General features: G+C 46.6%; 5 protein-coding genes across 5 annotated transcripts in view; 3 read left to right on the forward strand and 2 right to left on the reverse strand.

The window, feature by feature from the left end:
* Positions 1-53: 53 nt before the first annotated feature.
* Positions 54-3,565, reverse strand: LOC310819228 (UDP-glucuronosyltransferase 1A5-like; the record flags this gene model as incomplete). Its single annotated transcript, XM_083690472.1, has 9 exons — positions 54-324; positions 562-781; positions 1,073-1,160; positions 1,241-1,369; positions 1,649-1,742; positions 1,825-1,952; positions 2,188-2,336; positions 2,439-2,502; positions 2,840-3,565. 9 exons carry the CDS (start codon positions 3,563-3,565, stop codon positions 54-56), a joined length of 1,869 nt encoding a protein of 622 aa, XP_083546598.1.
* A 1,856-nt stretch (positions 3,566-5,421) lies between these two features.
* LOC310819229 (UDP-glucuronosyltransferase 1A6-like) lies at positions 5,422-8,570 on the reverse strand (the record flags this gene model as incomplete). The annotated part of the gene is made up of 9 exons (XM_083690473.1): positions 5,422-5,692; positions 5,974-6,193; positions 6,483-6,570; positions 6,651-6,779; positions 6,915-7,008; positions 7,147-7,274; positions 7,516-7,664; positions 7,763-7,826; positions 7,947-8,570. 9 exons carry the CDS (start codon positions 8,568-8,570, stop codon positions 5,422-5,424), a joined length of 1,767 nt encoding a protein of 588 aa, XP_083546599.1.
* Positions 8,571-12,194: 3,624 nt separating this feature from the next.
* Positions 12,195-13,978, forward strand: LOC310819230 (serine/threonine-protein kinase pim-2-like; the record flags this gene model as incomplete). The annotated part of the gene is made up of 7 exons (XM_083690474.1): positions 12,195-12,275; positions 12,535-12,585; positions 12,814-13,050; positions 13,184-13,340; positions 13,486-13,580; positions 13,684-13,765; positions 13,887-13,978. The coding sequence occupies 7 exons, from the start codon at positions 12,195-12,197 to the stop codon at positions 13,976-13,978; spliced, it is 795 nt and encodes a 264-aa protein (XP_083546600.1).
* Positions 13,979-14,699: 721 nt separating this feature from the next.
* LOC310819084 (uncharacterized protein) lies at positions 14,700-17,414 on the forward strand. Its single transcript, XM_083690300.1, has 6 exons — positions 14,700-14,820; positions 15,100-15,148; positions 15,444-15,912; positions 16,201-16,276; positions 16,500-16,607; positions 16,818-17,414. Exons 1-6 carry the CDS (start codon positions 14,771-14,773, stop codon positions 17,212-17,214), a joined length of 1,149 nt encoding a protein of 382 aa, XP_083546426.1. The 5' UTR covers positions 14,700-14,770; the 3' UTR covers positions 17,215-17,414.
* Positions 17,415-19,516: 2,102 nt separating this feature from the next.
* The window catches only part of LOC310819085 (C-X-C chemokine receptor type 4-like), a 1,975-nt gene continuing 1,734 nt past the window's right edge, over positions 19,517-19,757 (forward strand). The window contains exon 1 of the mRNA XM_083690301.1: positions 19,517-19,592. Within this exon, the coding sequence (XP_083546427.1) occupies positions 19,578-19,592 (15 nt within the window). The 5' untranslated portion in view covers positions 19,517-19,577. The remainder of the gene's footprint in view (positions 19,593-19,757) is intronic.

Consider the following 19,757-nt stretch of genomic DNA (forward strand, 5'->3'; position numbering starts at 1 on the left):
AACTGATTGTAGTTTTAATGATTAGTTTATGTAAATGACCCCTGGCACCCAAATCAGTCCTGTTTCCTCTTCCTGTAGACCCTCCGCAAGCACAGTGTCATGCATTTCACTGTCACCATGACAACAACTATCACCACCACAGCCAGTAGTCCAATCACGTCTAGGCAGTTGTACTGGAACCAATTGAGGTCATGGGCGGCGGGTCTGAGATGTCTAGCCCCTTTGTGCCTCATCACAAACTCCGTCCAATAGACCGAGAGGTCAAGAGGATCAACGGGCCGGTCCTTATGGAGAGCAGAGAGCTTCAACGCGTTGTCCTTGTACCTACACACACATAAACACACACACACACACACACACTCATTATAGCGAGAGAGACAAGGGGGAGATGCTGCTAGAGTAGACTGCACAGTTAGAAGAGCTGGGTTGTGTTCAGTAGACTAAACAAAACTTTGCTTTTTCTTTTGTGCTCACCGAACACGACAACATTGTGAAAGGGATGATGTGGGTTTGTAAGGAAGATGCCCTGAGAGTACTTAATTGACTCATGATCCCCCTCACCTGGTGTTGTTGATGACATCGTCCAGCGCCTCTACCAAAGATGCCACAGTGATTTGGTTGATGTCCAGGACCACACCCACTCCCCTGGTGGCCATTCGATTAGTGTTGTCGGGCTGGTCCCCCTTCAGCGGCAGCATCACCATGGGGACGGCATGACACACTCCCTCGTAGAGACCATGTGTCCCGCCATGGGTGAGGAAGGCCCGTGCCCCGCGGTGAGCTAACACACGCACACACACACACACAGAATTAACGTTTACAAAGCTGTCCTGACTACTTTCATAAGTTTATGCGATTAGGGACACATTAGAGAAACCCATGCGATTATTGATATAATTCTAGATCTGTAGAAATGTCAATGTTCTACTCAACCCAACATCTGGAACTGTTAGTTCTGCTCAGTGTAGTTCTATGTCTGTAGCAGCATCAGTTCTGTTTGTGTCCGGTGTTGGGAGATGATCTACATGGCTGTTGGAATCTAGTGGGCTGTTACTGTTGCTATGTTACTCACCCAGCAGGTCGTTCTGTGGGACCCACTTCATCATCTTCACGTTCTCCGGCACGTTGTCAGGAACCGGCCCAGTGTACCGCCACAGAACCTATAGCCAAAATACACACACATCTCAGAGCGGAAAATTAGAACTCTGAGATGTGTGCGTGCGTGTGTGTGCAATCGTACCTTTTGTGGAATTTGTTTGAAGGCTTCTAGAAAGACCTCAGTTATCTCCTCCGGCAGTGTTGACACCATGGAGCCGAGAGTGAACACCACGAAACCATGCTGGCCTGAAGATACCCAGGACTCTAGGTCCTACACGCGCATGCGCGCACACACACACACACACACACACACACACACACACACACACACACACACACACACACACACACACACACACACACACACTGGGTAAGAGGTATAGCTGTGCTCTCTATTTCAGGGATACTGACAGAGTGATTACACTTCAGAACAAAACAGCATGCTTGAGGTGTACATAGACTAGTATTCACACACCCCTACCCCTTGGTTGATATGGAACTGAGTAATTACACAAAACACATATAAACAGCTAGAAAGTGGGAGAAACACCTCTGGTAAGGGGTTCCTCACGTCGCAGTTCATCCCTCCCACCAGCACCATATTAGGCATTAGGGGGCGGGGGAACTCCAGGGTGAAGTCATACCTATATAAACGGCATACATCAGCAGTAGTAATAGCAGTAGTGTGTGTGTGTGTATGGATGTGTGTGTGTGTGTGTATCAAACCTCATCAACCAGATGGCAGAGTCTGCCAGCACCTCAGCCACGCCCACATCTTCTCCCAGAAATTTATAGGCAATTGTGTCGAAGCGCCAGAACAGAACTTTGCACAGCAACGGTTCCAGCAGACTCACCTAGAGGACCAGTCATATTTCACTCAGTTGTTGCATGCGGTTCTGGTTGCAGGAACTTCAAGAGGAATCATGAGACTTTGCGATAGGATTGGATGATTGAATGATTGGAATGTCTAATGTCTCACTCTGTGTAGCCCAGTGCTGTGTGGATACGCCTACTGTATGTCGTGATTGGATGTGCCAGTGTGCGTGTCTGTGAGTGTGTGTGGGTGTGTGGGTGTGTGTGTGTCCTCACCAGTACATTAATAACTCTCTCTTTGAAGGTCATTTTGTCTGTGTATAGTGTGAAAAAGCGAGGCACATAGGAGGGAGGGGAGGGGCAGGCGGCAGACTTTAAGTCTAACCCACAAGGGATCCCTCTCAGTAGATTCACAGATGGGATACCTAGGAGGCGAGAGGAGAGTTTTGACAAGATCTGAGCACACACACACACACACACACACACCCATGCATGCAAACATAAACACACATACACAGAACTCTGACCTAATCGTCGGGCTATCAGGGAACCTGTAGGGATCATAGGATCCGTCAACATGGCATCAAAACCCTGCAGAAAGGGAGAGAGGAGAGATACTGTAGGAGAGCAACAGAGATAGAAGGATAGGACAAAACTCTTAGAAAAAAGGGTTTCAAAAGGGTTCTTCGGATGTCCCTGTGGGAGAACCCTCTGAATAGCCCCTCTTGAGTTCCAGGTAGAACCCTTTTGGATCATGTACGTAGCACCCTCTGTGGAAAGGATTCTACATGAAACATAAAATGCTTCTTCAAAGGGTTGTCTCACCGGGACAGCCGAAGAACTCTTTATGGTTCTAGGTAGAACCTTTTTTCTAAGAGTGTAGAACCTTAGCAATATGACACACACACATACACACCAACACACTGACCTGCTGTGATAGATGTTCAATGAGTGTCGTGTTGAACAGCAGGCTCTCGGCTGTATTGTGCATGAAGCCAGACACGTTCTGGAAGCTTGCAAAGCCTTGGGTGATCTTCTCCATCAGTGGCTTTGTGGCCAGACGCATCGTGTTGACGTGGCTATCCATTAAGTCATCGATGAAAGCCTGCCCATAGGGGACAGGATATGACACGGTGGTGCAATGCTTGCTAGGACCCAACCGCATGCTGATCTCAGGGATCACCACGGTAACCTGGTGTCCACGGCGACCCATCTCCTCGGCAATAGCCTTTACACCCACCCAGTGACTACCATCCATTGGGACCACCAGCAGACGACCAGTGAAGCCAGTAGGACCAGTTACACCAGCAGTGTCATCAGATTTACCAGTATTATCATTACCATCAGATTTACCAGTATCATCATTACTACCAGTATCATCATTACCACCAGATTTACCAGTATTATCATTACTACCAGATACACCAGTAACATCAATACCTTTACCAGTATGACCAGTTTCACCTTGACTCTCAACAGATTTACCAGAGAAACGAGTTTCAGGTTTCAGACCTGTGTCCCCAGTCTCCCCAGTACCTTTCCCCCCAGTATGCCCAGTCTCCCCAATACCTTTCCCCCCAGTATGCCCAGTGTCCCCAGTACCTTTCCCCCCAGTATGCCCAGTCTCTCTGGCTCCAGTCAGCACCAGGGACATGCTCAACAGGAGGCACACACACACTGTTGCTGCACCCATCTCCCTCTCTGTCTCCCTCTCTGTCTCTCTCACACACACTCACGCTCACTCTCTCTGTCTCTCTCTGTCTCCCTCTCTGTCTCTCTCTGTCTCTCTCTGTCTCTCTCACACACACTCACGCTCACTCTCTCTGTCTCAGGTGAGAGATCTCACAGCATTTGAATATGCAGTCCAAGTTGAGAAGGAGTGATTGCTGCTGCTTTCTGTAAAATCTAAAATCTCCTCATCTCTCATTTCCTTCTTCTGAATGTTTCTCCCTCATTCACTCACTTTCATGAAAGACCAACACTCCAACTGTCCTGGTAGGCTGAACTCCTTTGCATTCGCTGAAACCTGTTGTGTGTGTCGGGGGGAAAGGGCAGGAGATAGGGCATACTGTATGTGTTTCAAAGTTCTCCCAGAGCAAACACAGTTGGCAGCTACTCCAAGGCTGTTTTATATGGGGGTTCAATATCACACAGACACACACACACACACACACACACACACACACACACACACACACACACACACACACACACACATACACACATACACACACAGTAGGTCAATCAACAAATCTTTTAGTCTCTGGGTAAAATGTTAACTTTGACTTATATTGGTCCTTACATCAGCAGTAAAACAATGCATTACAATCAGAAACCCTAATGAACACTAGTAAAGCAAATCACATGGATGCAAAAACCCTTTCCCTTGTTTTACTGTAGGTCAAATGGCACTTATATCACTGGTAATCATGACTCAGGAGTACCAATGTTTCCATAACTGGTTCTACATCAAGATGTCAGGCACTATAACCATGCTTGGTTGAAATGTGTATTATTTGTGTTCCCTCCTAAGAAGAGTGACCACTGACACCAGAATCTCACCCTGACCACACACACCAGACCAGACTACCCTAACCCCTGACCGGATCAGATAGTTCATGTCATTTTGGAATTAATATCTTTGTCTTTATAGGGTCTCTGATTTGCATAGGAATCAATTACACACTGTGTGGATCAGGTTGTCATTACAAACTGAGCAAATGGAGAGGAACAAAACTGCTCAGGAATGCAACCCTGAAATCTACGAAGTTGAATGGTGGAGAGGAAAAAGCACAGTCAATGGGACAACATCATCAGAGTCACTCTACAAAATTGGTCAATAACCAAGTGGCCAAAAATAATCCCTTCATGGAAAATAATCTATCTCATATCCATAATTGTGTTTGCAACAATTAATGCAAGTGATACAACAAATAAAGTGGCTGGAAATGTGTTGATTTGGTTTTACTACAAAGCATTAGGTTTGGTGCAAATCCAGCACATGCAATGCAGTTTCCGCACCATCTCTTGTGTGAAAAATAGTGGTCGCTGCATCAAGTTTTGGGTATGTTTGTCACTGGCAGAGACTAGGGAGTTCGTCAGGATCAAGAGAAAATTATTCTAATCTAGACAGTATGCAATTGATTCCTATGCAAATCAGAGACCCAATAAAAACAAAGATATTAATTCCAAAGTTACATTAACTATTATCCTTGCATTAAGATGGATTCAATTCAACTTATTGAGTGATTTGTTGATTACATTTTTGCATTTTAGCTAATTTTAAGAGTGTCATAGCAAAGGGTCTAAATACTTGTGTACATGAGGTATTTCTGTATTTCAATTTTAATAATTTTTCGCTTTGTCATTCTGGGGTATTGTGTGTGGATTGATGGCAAATTCTTTTAATTTAATCCATTTTAAATTGAGTCTATAACACAACAAAATGTGGAAAAAGTGAAGGGGTCTGAATACTTTCCGAAGGCACTGTAAATGACCCCGGCACCCAAATCAGTCCTGTTTCCTCTTCCTGTAGACCCTCCGCAAGCACAACATCATGCATTTCACTGTCACCATGACAACAACCATCACCACCACAGCCAGTAGTCCAATCACGTCTAGGCAGTTGTACTGGAACCAATTGAGGTCATGGGCGGCGGGTCTGAGATGTCTAGCCCCTTTGTGCCTCATCACAAACTCCGTCCAATAGACCGAGAGGTCAAGAGGATCAACTGGCCGGTCCTTATGGAGAGCAGAGAGCTTCAACGCGTTGTCCTTGTACCTACACACACATAAACACACACACACACACACACACACACACACACACACACACACACACACACACACACACTCATTATAGCGAGAGAGACAAGGGGGAGATGCTGCTAGAGTAGACTGCACAGTTAGAAGAGCTGGGTTGTGTTCAGTAGACTTGAAACACAAAAATAAAACTGCTTTTTCTTTTGTGCTCACCGAACACGACAACATTGTGAAAGGGATGATGTGGGTTTGTAAGGAAGATGCCCTGAGAGTACTTAATTGACTCATGATCCCCCTCACCTGGTGTTGTTGATGACATCGTCCAGCGCCTCTACCAAAGATGCCACAGTGATTTGGTTGATGTCCAGGACCACACCCACTCCCCTGGTGGCCATTCGATTAGCGTTGTCGGGCTGGTCCCCATTCAGTGGCAGCATCACCATGGGGACGGCATGACACACTCCCTCGTAGAGACCATGTGTCCCGCCATGGGTGAGGAAGGCCCGTGCCCCGCGGTGAGCTAACACACGCACACACACACACAGAATTAACGTTTACAAAGCTGGCCTGACTACTTTCATAAGTTTATGCGATTAGGGACACATTAGAGAAACCCATGCGATTATTGATATAATTCTAGATCTGTAGAAATGTCAATGTTCTACTCAACTCAACATCTGGAACTGTTAGTTCTGCTCAGTGTAGTTCTATGTCTGTAGCAGCATCAGTTCTGTTTGTGTCCAGTGTTGGGAGATGATCTACATGGCTGTTGGAATCTAGTGGGCTGTTACTGTTGCTATGTTACTCACCCAGCAGGTCGTTCTGTGGGACCCACTTCATCATCTTCACGTTCTCCGGCACGTTGTCAGGAACCGGCCCAGTGTACCGCCACAGAACCTATAGCCAAAATACACACACATCTCAGAGCGGAAAATTAGAACTCTGAGATGTGTGCGTGCGTGTGTGTGCAATCGTACCTTTTGTGGAATCTGTTTGAAGGCTTCTAGAAAGACCTCAGTTATCTCCTCCGGCAGTGTTGACACCATGGAGCCGAGAGTGAACACCACGAAACCATGCTGGCCTGAAGATACCCAGGACTCTAGGTCCTACACGCGCACGCACACACACACACACACACACACACACACACACACACATTGGGTAAGAGTTATACCTGTGCTCTCTAAACCTTTGTTGTGACTATACAAAACACTCAGAAATAGCTAGAAAGTGGAACACACATCTGGTAAGGGGTTCCTCACGTCGCAGTTGATCCCTCCCACCAGCACCATATTAGGCATTAGGGGGCGGGGGAACTCCAGGGTGAAGTCATACCTGTATAAACGGCACATCTCAGTAGTAGTAACAGTGTGTGTATGTGTGTGTGTGTGCGTGTGTGCGTGTGTGTGTGTGTGTGTGTGTGTATGTGTGTGTGTGTGTGTGTGTGTGTGTGTGTGTGTGTGTGTATCAAACCTCATCAACCAGATGGCAGAGTCTGCCAGCACGTCGGCCACGCCCACATCTTCTCCCAGGAAGTTACTGGCTATCCTGTCGAAGCGCCAGAACAGAAATTTGCACAGCAACGGTTCCAGCAGACTCACCTAGAGGACCAGTCATATTTCATTCAGTTCCCCACACTGAGAGGAGTTACATTTGGTCTATGTGGTGTTCTATTGTGCTGTGAGTTTAAGCCTACTGGATGCTCTAAATGGATGTGCCAGTGTGTGTGTGTGTGTGTGTGTGTATGTGTGTGTGTGTGTGTGTGTGTGTGTGTGTGTGTGTGTGTGTGTGTGTGTGTGTGTGTGTGTGTGTGTGTGTGTGTGTGTGTGTGTGTGTCCTCACCAGTACATTAATAACTCTCTCTTTGAAGGTCATTTTGTCTGTGTATCGTGTAAAGAAGCGAGGCACGTAGGAGGGAGGGGAGGGGCAGGCGGCAGACTTTAAGTCTAACCCACAAGGGATCCCTCTCAGTAGATTCACAGATGGGATACCTAGGAGGTGAGAGGAGAGTTTTGATGAGATCTGAGCACAAGCATGCATGCAAGCATACACACACACACACACATACACACACACACAGAACACTGACCTAATCGTCGGGCTATCAGGGAACCTGTAGGGACCATAGGGTCTGTTAACACTGCATCAAAACCCTGCAGATAGAGAGAGAGGATGATGAATAGAACCTTAGCAGTGGTGAATATGACACACACACACACACACACACACACACACACACACACACACACACACACACACACACACACACTGACCTGCTGTGATAGATGTTTGATGAGTGTCGTGTTGAACAGCAGGCTCTCAGCTGTAGTGAGGATGAAGCCAGTCAAGTTCTGAGCCCTTGCAATGCCTTGGGTGATCTTCTCCATCAGTGGCTTTGTGGCCAAACGCATCGTGTTGACGTGGTTTTCCAATAAGTCATTGATGACCGCCTGCCCGTAAGGGACAGGATATGACACGGTGGTGCAATGCTTGCTTGGACCCAACCGCATGCTGACCTCAGGGATCACCACGGTAACCTGGTGTCCACGGCGACCCATCTCCTCGGCAATAGCCTTTACCCCCACCCAGTGACTACCATCCATGGGGACCACCAGCAGACGACCAGTGAAGCCAGTAGGACCAGTTACACCAGCAGTGTCATCAGATTTACCAGTATCATCATTACCACCAGTATCATCATTACTACCAGATACACCAGTAACATCAACACCTTTACCAGTATGACCAGTTACATCCCGACTCTCAACAGATTTACCATAGAAACCAGTTACAGGTTTCAGACCTGTGTCCCCAGTCTCCCCAGTACCTTTCCCCCCAGTATGCCCAGTCTCACCAGCTGCCCCAGTCTCTCTGGCTCCAGTCAGCACCAGGGACATGCTCAACAGGAGGCACACACACACTGTTGCTGCACCCATCTCCCTCTCTGTCTCCCTCTCTGTCTCCCTCTCTGTCTCTCTCTGTCTCTCTCACACACACTCACGCTCACTCTCTCTGTCTCAGGTGAGAGATCTCACAGCATTTGAATATGCAGTCCAAGTTGAAAAGGAGTGAATGTTGCTGCTTTCTGTAACATCTGAAATCTCCTCATCTCTCACTTCTTTCCTCTGAATGTTTCTCCCTCAATCATTCACTTTCATGAAAGTCCAACATTCCAACTGTCCTGGAAACCATGCTGGCCTGAAGATACTCAGGACTCTAGGTCCTACACGCGCACGCACACACACACACACACACACACACACACACACACACACACACACACACACACACACACACACGCACACACACACACACACGCACACACACACACACACACGCGCACACACACACACACATACACATACACACGCACAGACATACACAGACACACACACACACAGTCGGTCAATCAAAAAATCTCCTTTTAGTGTCTGTTAACTTTGTTAATTGTTAACTTTGACTTATATAGGTCAGCAGTAAAACAATGCATTACAATCAGTAACCCTACTGAACACTAGTAAAGCAAATTACATGGATGCAAAATACCTTTCCCTTGTTTTGCTGTAGGTCAAATGAAAAAAGGCTGAACACTTTTGCATTAGCTGAAACCTGTTGTGTGTGTCGGGGGGAAAGGGGCGGGAGGCACACAGTTGGCACCTCCTCCAAGACTGTTTTATATGGGGGTTTAACCTCTTATGTTGAATGCCTTATTTGACTAATTTCCACCTAAAAACCGGACCCAAACTAAACTGCTTATAACATTAGAAATATGATGATCAGATGCAAAAGCAGGATGCCATTTTGTAGTAACACCTTGAAGTTTTGTGTGGATATGCTCAGATCATAGTTCAGAATAACATACTACACATGACAAGGAGATAAAGTAATCAATAATCTAATTTATACTCAAATTAAAGCAGAATTTGGGCCCAATTATGGGCCCGTCCAATTTAGAGGTTAATATCACACACTCACACACAGGCACATCCAATCATGACATACAGTAGGCTTAAACACACAGCACACATTGCATCAGCAGTAAAACAATGCCTTCCAATCAGAAACTGAACACATGCAAAGTAAATCACGAGATTACCGCATGCAAAATACCTTTCTTTTGTTTGTTGTAGGTCAAAGGCCACTTACATCACAGTTAATCCTGCCTCAGGAGTGCCAATGTTTACATAACTGTTTCTACATCAAGATGTCAGGCACTATAGCGTTAGAAAAGTATATGCAGTAATGAAAAGTATTAGAATTATATTTGATGTGTGGAGGTATTAAGCATGCCTTCATAAAGAGGTATTTTCGGTTGGGCAGGGGTACATCTGGAGTCAGATCATCAATAGATAGATATGTGTTGTTAATACTGTAATATCATTCAGAGCCTAGGGTTCCCATCTTTTTATAATGGGTTTTCCAATGGTTTGAGAGTCAGGAACATCTATTTCTATGGTCTGGAATACATTTATGTCATAAAGGAGTACATGAGAACTCCAGTCTCAGAATCCTAGAAGTTGGAACAGAATTATGACATCACATATTTCATAGTTTGGACATGGATTGGGATATGTAGCCGTATTTCTCTGTATATAGTGACTTGAGCTATATTCTTAACTAAGGCTTTGGGTTAGGGCTAGGGGATACGGCCAGTGGTTAAGATAAACAAAAGGCTAATGGGGTATTTGAAGAAAGGGTCGTACATCCTCTCTAGCATAGTAATCATTTCAGCTTTCTCAGAGTTCAGGCTATGACCTCGTCGACCTGCATTATGACATCATAGGAAGGTCACAACGGAGTGTGTTTGTATAATATTTGTATCCGCGTGGGGGCTGCAGTCATTGGGTCCTCGGCTCTGTCAATCACAGGCGCAGAGAGATGGACATGAAGTGTGATGTTGCTACAGGCCAACCCTGTGAAGGCAAGACACTACTCCTTGAGCTACTCTTCTCTTTCTGCGACTACTCTCACCCTTATTCCTCTCTCTCTTCCTCTCTTTCTTCCTCCACCTTTCTCTGTCACCTTTTTCTCCTTCCATATCTCTTTCTCCACCTCTTCTTCCATCTTCAAATACTGTTTATCAGCAGTTGTAGAGGGATGTAAGTAGTGCAGTGGTGATCAGGAGCTAGTAGTAACTATGTTGTTACTATAATCCTGGCAATCATGATTTGTTAGATGTTTCCTGTTATGAAACAAAGAAGCAGTGCTCTTCCTTTAAGTGTGTTGGGACCTTCTCTCTCATGAACTGCTATTCTTTGACTCACTAAATCTCAGGGACAAAGATTATAGGGTTAAGATATATAGGGTTAGGGCTTTCATGTAATTATTTGGTGTGGTGTAAGTGAGATACTGCTATATAGAATTGGTAAAGCTGATGGTGTATTCATTATTAGTAGGGCACCAACAAATCAAAGATTCTGCTTTCTAGTGGCCCCGCCAATAGGTCCCAACCCCTGTTTGATCTCAGCCAATGAGGAACAAGGACAGGAGGGGCAGGAGAGGGAGGGGGGTGAAAAGAGAAAAAGAGAGCCATCAGGTGAGGTTGGGAAAGAGGGAGGAAGGAGAGAATCAAGGGGAAACTCTAAGAAGAGAGGAGGGATGCGGAGGGAGGGGCTTGGCCTAAACCAACGCCACCTGCCAGTCAAACGGTTGGCCAGTGACAAGACGACCAATCGCAGAGGGCGAGGAAAGGCAGCGGCAGGGTTTTGCATTGAGCTGGAACGCTACAGGAGGCTGGCGTATGGTCCCGCCCTTGGAACACGGAGCATGACGAGATGGAGAGATACGTCAGAGACTGTCGCTCAGCATCCTAATATACCCAACATACACTACAAACACAGACAGACACCCGCCCCAGCACCCACAGACACAAACACCACTGCACACACTCAGGTCCCCATAAACACACATACTAATGTACACACACAGGTCCCCACAAACACACACACTAATGTACACACACAGGTCTCTACCAAGACACACACTAATGTAGACACACAGGTCCCTCCCAACAAACACAAGAAGACCCCTGCAGACAAACGTACAGACACCCCCGCACCCAAGAATGTTAAAACAAACGCCCTGCCACAGAAATCCACATACATCAACACACGCAGCAATAACCAACGTGCACCGGAGAAAAGCAAAAAGACAAAACATACACCACACACACGCGCACGTGAAAAACGCACACCTCAGGCACAAGACACCAACACACACAAAACAACTAAACGCACGCCACACGCACGACAGGCACACACACGCTCACAGAATGCACACGCACCCCAAACTCAGGAGAAACCAGAGAATCAGGAGACTCCGATCAACACGGAGAAACCCAAACGCACAGAAAAAGGTATGTATCTGTGTCTGTGTGTGTATAATGACAATATTCTCTGAAGTTTAATAAAATGTATTTGATGGGGGAGCTCTGTATGTGTGTGTGTGTGTGTGTGTGTGTGTCTGTGTGTGCGTGCGTGTGGGCGTGCGTGCGGGCGTGTGTTATAGAGAGGTTTGAGGAGATGTATGTGAAGGGGGAGCTGATAGGACATGGAGGCTATGGAGACGTCTATGCTGGATTCAGGAGGTCAGACAGCCAACCGGTACGCATTTCCTCTTGACCTTCTGTTGGCTCCGAAAATACGGCAGCATGGTTGTTATCGGCTGGCTGGGTGTGGGTTACTTTCTCTGGATGTTGATGTCTTGTCTTGTGCGGAGTAAGTCCTCTGTATCCAGGGGCCTAGTATGTAGAACAGGTGTGAGTGTCTGGCATGTAGGTAGAGTAGGGAATCATGTCAGCTCTATTCATTACATTTCGACCCACAACGCTGTCAATGTCTCACTTCACTGAATACACTGCAGGTGGCGCTGAAGTTTGTCAACCAGAAGAAAATCAAGATGTGGGCTAAGATGGTGAGAATAGCAGAGTAGCCAAAGCTGAAAAAAACGATTAGAAATAAAGAACTCTTCTTTTAGACTTGACATTTTAAGTGTATTCAGTAAAGTTCAGTAAAGTTTAGGCTTGATTTGTGTGTGTGTGTGTGTGTGTGTGTGTGTGTGTGTGTGTGTGTGTGTGTGTGTGTGTGTGTGTGTGTGTGTGTGTGTGCGTGTGTGTGCGTGTGTGTGTGTGTATGTGTGTAGTCCGAGACTGAGGATGCATTGCCGTTGGAGATTGCTCTGCTGCGCCAGGTGTGTTGCTCGCCCAGGTGCAAGGGTGTGGCCCAGTTGCTGGACTACTACTGCCTCCCAGAGTCCGAGGGGGAAATCCTCTACCTAATGGTCTTAGAGCGCCCAATCCCCTGCCTCGATCTCTTTAGTTATATGCAGGACGGCAAGGGCTACCTGGATGAGGGGATGGCACGGCACATGATGCAACAGGTCAGTCTCTCTCTCACTCTCTCTCACACCCACCCCCCCCCCCCCCCCACACACACACACACACACACACACACACACATACAGAATGTCTTTCCTACTCATTCTGTCTCTACTACTCAAACTCTGGCCTCAGGTGGTATTTGCGTTGCTACACTGTCACTCGAGGGGCGTGGTCCACAGAGACCTGAAGCCAGAGAACATCCTGGTTCAGCTGACCAGTCACAAGGTCCTGCTGCTGGACTTTGGATCCGCCTCTGTGCTCAGAGAGGGGGCCTACTATGATGTGGCAGGTAAGACACACATACACACACACACACACACACACACACACACACACACACAAAGATCACAAAAAGAGGGAAGATATACCCAGGTTTGTCCAGACAGGTCAATCTCTCTCTTTATCACACCCTCCCTCCCTCCGTCCCTCTTCAGGTACTCCAGAGTATTTCCCACCAGAGACTGTGCTTAGAGGAGAGTATTTCGCTGTGCCGGCCACCGTGTGGTCACTGGGGATATTGCTGTTCCAGGTGCACTACTACTACTAATTTTAGTACAACTACTATACTACTTTACTTTCCATACCACTAACCTCCCACACCTAATGCTCTGTTGGAAACATTCCTTTTCCAGATGGTTTGGGGTGATGTTCCCTTCTACAGCGACGCCAGCATCGTCAAGGCAACACTCTACTTCCCACGCGGAATATCCAGAGGTGTGTGTGTGTGTGTGTGTGTGTGTGTGTGTGTGTGTGTGTGTGTGTGTGTGTGTGTGTGTGTGTGTGTGTGTGTGTGTAAATAGTGTGATATCAGCGGCCTCTATCGACTGTGTTATAGATTGCCGTCACCTGATTCGTCGATGTCTTGCCGTCAGTCCAGATGACCGGCCAACCTTGGAGCAGATACAGGAGCACCCCTGGATGCAGTAGAAACACACACACTACAAACGAGAGTTGAACTGCTTTTCTTATCATCATGCATAATGAACTACTAAAAATAAACATTGGGAGCATAACTGTGTGTGAGCTCTCTGACCCTGACCTGATGAAACATGCCAAGGATTCTAGACTGAAAGCTGATATAACTAGATTGTAAAGACTACATGCAAATGTTACTGCCTCTTTACTGGAACAATACAGCTCAAAGTACCCTATGTGTCCTATCCAGGTAAAATATGGCACTTTGAGCTGTGTGGTGTCAGTAAAGAACGATCAACATCGCTTTAGACTCTAACTCACCTGATCTGCATTCTAGAAGCGTTGCCGAGTAAGAGTGGTATCAAAGATTAATTTAAATGATTGAAACATATCGAAATCCTCATTTACAATCTTCCGCCGTAGATTGAAGACCCATCTCTTCAGGCCACATCTTAACGGTCCCTCCTAAAGACCTATGGCCCCTGGTCCGAGCATTGACTACTTTATCTTATGATGACTGATTTAAGTAGATTCACTTACTTAAACAAAATGTATTTGTTGTAAGTCGCTTTGGATAAAGGCAAATGAAAAACGAAATCCTCATTTCCATACATTTACATTGAGCGGCAGTAGGTGGGCGGAGTTCCAGAGAACACGGACTTGATTGAAGGTTGGAACGCACGAGACCAGAAGCGAGTAGCGCCAAACTGACGCTCGCGTACGTGTCTCCTCTTTAACTGTTTTCTAATTAGTATTCGTCCGTTACTTAAGTTACGAACTTACCAGATAGCCTGACAGCAAAGAATGGTCCTGACTATTTCAAAGCAGATAAACTATGAACGTTTTGAGACGCAGTAAGTACAGTGGCAGTGTTGGTGTCTGAAAGAGCTAGCAAGCTGTGTAGATAGGAGTGGCTATCCTGTGTGAAGCTCTGGAACCAAACAAAGCCAGAACCGGGATAAGCGATCTTAGTTTCAGTGGCTAACATGGTTCTGGTACTGTTAGTCAGCTATGATGGTGTCATGAGGTGGACCATGCGGTCCCACGAACTAGTTAAGCGATCTTGTTGTCATTACTAATCCCTAGAATCATGAAGTGGGCCTAGTTATTCACTGTCGTTATGCTACACGCAGGTCTCAGAATTGCTTTGGCCAAGGATTGGAGGCAGCCGGTTATATACATGTAAGAGAACAACAACACACACACACACACACTTCTTGTCAATTATTTCTGTGTTTATCTTGTATTGTCATGGTTTTCTTGTGGACCACAGGAGTAGTTACACACACAAACACATACACACACACACACAACACACTACATTCACACTACCACCAAAGAGATGATTTAAAAACACTGTGCTACCACCGTCCTCCGGATCTGTATAATATCACTACTCTGTACAGACTGTCATTGTATGGTGTTGACATGGGCTGTCTGTCTATGCATTTTGGCTAATGCTCTCCCTGTCTCCTAGGTGAATCTCCAGTACTGTGTGAAGTGGAGAGGCTCCATGTGTTCCCCACAGCCTCGCAGGCTCATCAAAACCTCCAGGAAAGCTGCCAAAGCCTGGGGCCACAGTGACGCTGCTACCCAGCCAAGGGTGAGAGCCAGCAGGCAGGCTGAGCAGGAGCTGGAGGTTGGTGACTTTGGCATCCAGATCTCCAATGACGGCACTGATCATGACATCATCGATCTCATCGGTGACAGTCACAGAGGGCAGGATGGAATTGATGGAGCGGAGCCGGAACAGAATGAAATGGGTGCAGACTCTGACTGTGACTCCTGCTGCTCATTGGACAGCATAGCATCTGGCCCCTCCTTGCAGCACCAAGCCCCTCCGTTAAAGCCAACCCTCCCCTCTGACCTGTGTTCTGGCTGTCAGAGTCTCTACAAAAAGGCCAAGAAGATGAGAAACACACACAGAGACAAAGGGATAGACAACGGTGATCACACACAAACATCCTTGATGCATTCATACAACATTCATCCTAGCCCTTGCTCCTGCGTTTGCAGATCTGTGGGAATTGGATATAGACAAGTTAAATGGCAGAGGTTCCAATAAGCCCAATTGGGAGGCTATGTGCAGATGCCACCATACTGCTTACACACATTCGGTTCCTTCAGATCTGTGAACTCCAGAGTGGTCGGTGTTGTCTGATCAGTGTAGCACTAAGCCTAGCCACTCCTACCCTTCGAAGCATGTATATGAATCTCTCTGATTGTTTCATTAGATCCTTCCTCTTTGTCATGTGACCAATGGGTGCTGAGGAAAAAGTGGAGACCAAGAAGTCTGTCAAATGTGAAAGGGTAAGAGTGATTGTGCTTATGTGCCTGTGTGTCTGAGTATGTATGCTTTTGTATCTGCTTTCCATGAGAGCCATTTCACCAGTGGTATGAGTTGGGTGACTGAACTTGGGACTCACTCAAAGAAGAAACCCTTTCCATAACTCTGTGGGTACACACACACAAACACACACACAGAGACACAGACAGACAGTATTGTCATGGTAATCGCGTATTGTGTGTTCAGGAGACTGTGGACCCATTTGGGCCGGATCAGGAAGAGAGAGCAGGGAGAGCTGAGTGGAGAAGAGAGAAAGAAGCCAGTATGCTCCAGACCACACTACTTCCTACAGAGGTGATACACACACACACACACAACTTCAATTTACTTATACTTGGATATGTTAACACATTTTTACAAAGTTGGATTTCACATACAAATTTAACCTGTGAAAACGGAACGAAACGAAAGCACTGTTCCGTTTACTTTAACTGTGTCTTAGTATGAAATACAATGGTGGTTTACTGAAAGTGTATGTGAATGTGTTTGTATGTTGGTGTTTAGGAACCTGAGACGGTGTGTGAGGCAGGCTGTTGATGGAGGGAAGAGGAGGAGGAAGAGGCTCGGAGTAGCTCAGCTCAGGGGTCAGGCCTCAGGGGTTAGGGCTCCAGAGTCAGGCATCAGCAAGCGGCGGCGTCTCCACAGCAACAGTCTCCATGACAAACCAGGTGTTCCGGATGAGAGTGACCGAGAGGACCTGCAGCGGGCGTGCAAGTTTCTTACCTTCAACGTGTGTCCCGCCTCCCTTACCCTGGAAACCCCTGAGCAGGAAGAAGACGCCCCAGAGCAAGAAGTAATTGCATCCAAGCAGGAAGTGCAGAGGAAAAGAGGCGGGTTCAGAACCTTGCTGGCTCAGCTTCATGGTAACAGCAGCGCCATCGTCACGGAAACAAACATTTGACCTCACCAGCCTTGTTTTTTACTATGAATGATGTTCTGTGAATGACTTCCTTGTTTGTCTTATAGTATGTAAATAACCCCAGCTGTGTGTCTTAAGTTTGTTATTTATCTGTTTCAAATAAATCTTCCTTTGTTGCAAACTCTAATAAAAAGTATTTTGAAGTTGATTTGGTAAGACAGGACTCCAACCAAACTGTAGCAGCCTTCATCACGTCATAACCCATTACTCTGAGCTGGTGCACATATACACTCACCAGCCACTTTATTAGGTACACCTTGCTAGTACCGGGTTGGACCCCCTTTTGCCTTCAGAACTGCCTTAATTCTTTGTGGCATAGATTCAACAAGGTGCAGGAAACATTCCTGGAGATTTTGGTCCATATTTACATGATCGCATCACGCAGTTGCTGCAGATTTGTCAGCTGCACATCCATGATGCGAATCTCCTGTTCCACCACATTCCAAAGGTGCTCTATTGGATTGAGATCTGGTGACTGTGGAGGCCATCAACAAGGCATTTTCACCCAGAGAACTGCCGCTCACTGGATATTTTCTCTTTTTCTGACCATTCTCTGTAAACCCTAGAGATGGTTGTAGGTGAAAATCCCAGTAGATGAAATATTCAGACCAGCCCGTCTGGCACCAACAATCATGGCACGTTCAAAGTCACTTAAATCACCTTTCTTCCCCATTCTGATGCTCGGTTTGAACTTCAGCAGGTCGTCCACCTCCTGGACGTCCACAGGGTGGCGCCACTCTGTTGTTAATCCATTAGAGTTGGGGCTCTTGTCTGAAAAAGCAGCAGACCTGCCAACAATGGAAGCCCAGAGAGAGTAGTTGGCACAGTGCTTCTCAATCCAGGCTGTAACAGGATGTTGAGGTGTCTGATGAACTACCCACCAGTCTTTCCAACACCGTCCAACGGGCACTTAGTGTGTTCCTTTTGGTGTGTCTTGGCTGCTGGTTTGTGTTTTAAAGCACTCCTTATCAGAAATGTTCAAAGTAACATCCATGAGTAAGAATAAAACACTCAGCAACCCTAGATTCTTAAGACAGAACTATGCATTGCTGCACTGTTGAGCAGTGCTCCATGTAGATTCCAGGGGACTGGGAGTTCTGAGTCTGTCAGAAGGGGGGATAGAGAGGAGAGGGTGAGGGATGGATAGAACAGAGGGGACATAAGGGGATGAACTCAGAGTGGAATCCTTTGGACAGGAGGCTTTAGCGTGTACCTCAGTCGCCTAGAGGGGTGAGGGTGTGGGGGGAGGTGGAAAAGATGAGGTGGGGGGGGTGTTGCATGTGGGGGGATGAGATTCAGATCTGTCTTCTCAGGAAGAGCTTCTCCCTAACCTGCACCACAGCGTCACACACACACACGCAGGCAGGCAGGCAGTAGGTCCAGTAAGGTACTCAGGAGTACAACGACGGGGCATGCTGTGTCCCGATCATGCGCCCATCTGGAATTTTAGTAATTGAGAGGCGACACGGTTATACCACACACACACACACACACACACACACACACACACACACACACACACACATACATACGGCTCGTTTACTTTGAAAAGGCTTGTGGATGATTAATGGGCAGGTATTTAACGGAACAGACTAGGCGCTATGGAATGGAGATAACCATCATGGCATATTCACTAGCAGGGCATGACACACACACACACACACACACACACACACACATCGAGGAGGATTCTATCAGATGATGACGCAGACAGTGTGGGAGCATTCTCACACACCTGTTAGAGCAGAAACTCCCGCCCCAGGGGTACTGTTCTAATTCAGCTGCGTGTGAAGATTGAGCTCTGCCACCGGCCGCCAAGCATCCACACACGAACACACTGCAGCTGCTGGTCAATCCCTTCATTACATTTCCTTCATTCATTGTGTATTATCAGCAGCTCTGCTGCGTTACAGCCCAGACACACTAATTCTCACAGACTGTTGCCAAGGGTCCTTGGGGCCAAAACAATATAAACAGTGCGTCCGCACACGCACGCACGCACACACGCTCACACACACACAAACACACACACACACACACACACACAGCCCAGTATCCTGCGATAGAGCTACTATCAGCACCTGACACCTCGAAAACAGGAAGCAGTGTTTCAGCAGGAACACAGATGTGTGTGTGTGTGTGTGTGTGTGTGTGTGTGTGTGTGTGTGTGTGTGTGTGTGTGTGTGTGTGCGTGTGTGCGTGTGTGTGTGTTTTGGGGGAGGAACCCAGGAGTGAGAGGAGTATTTAAACTCATGAAATAGAAATCTTAGCTCACACAGCACACACAGCAGGAAGAAAAGAAATCGAGGAGAGAGAGAGAGAAAGAGGAAGATTCTGTCCCCATCATGTCCTATTATGAGGTAAGGTCTCACACGGAGACTGATGTCTTACGGCTGGGGAAGGTTTTTATCATCACACATAGATGGAACTTGTCAGCTTTATCATTTCTCTGAAAATGACACATTTTAATCCGATTTTTGAATTCGGTTCATTGATAAAGTAAAATAAAATGTATGTATGTGCTC

Source organism: Argentina silus, assembly GCF_951799395.1.
Source record: "Argentina silus genome assembly, chromosome: 18".
NCBI classification, from domain to species: Eukaryota; Metazoa; Chordata; class Actinopteri; order Argentiniformes; family Argentinidae; genus Argentina; species Argentina silus.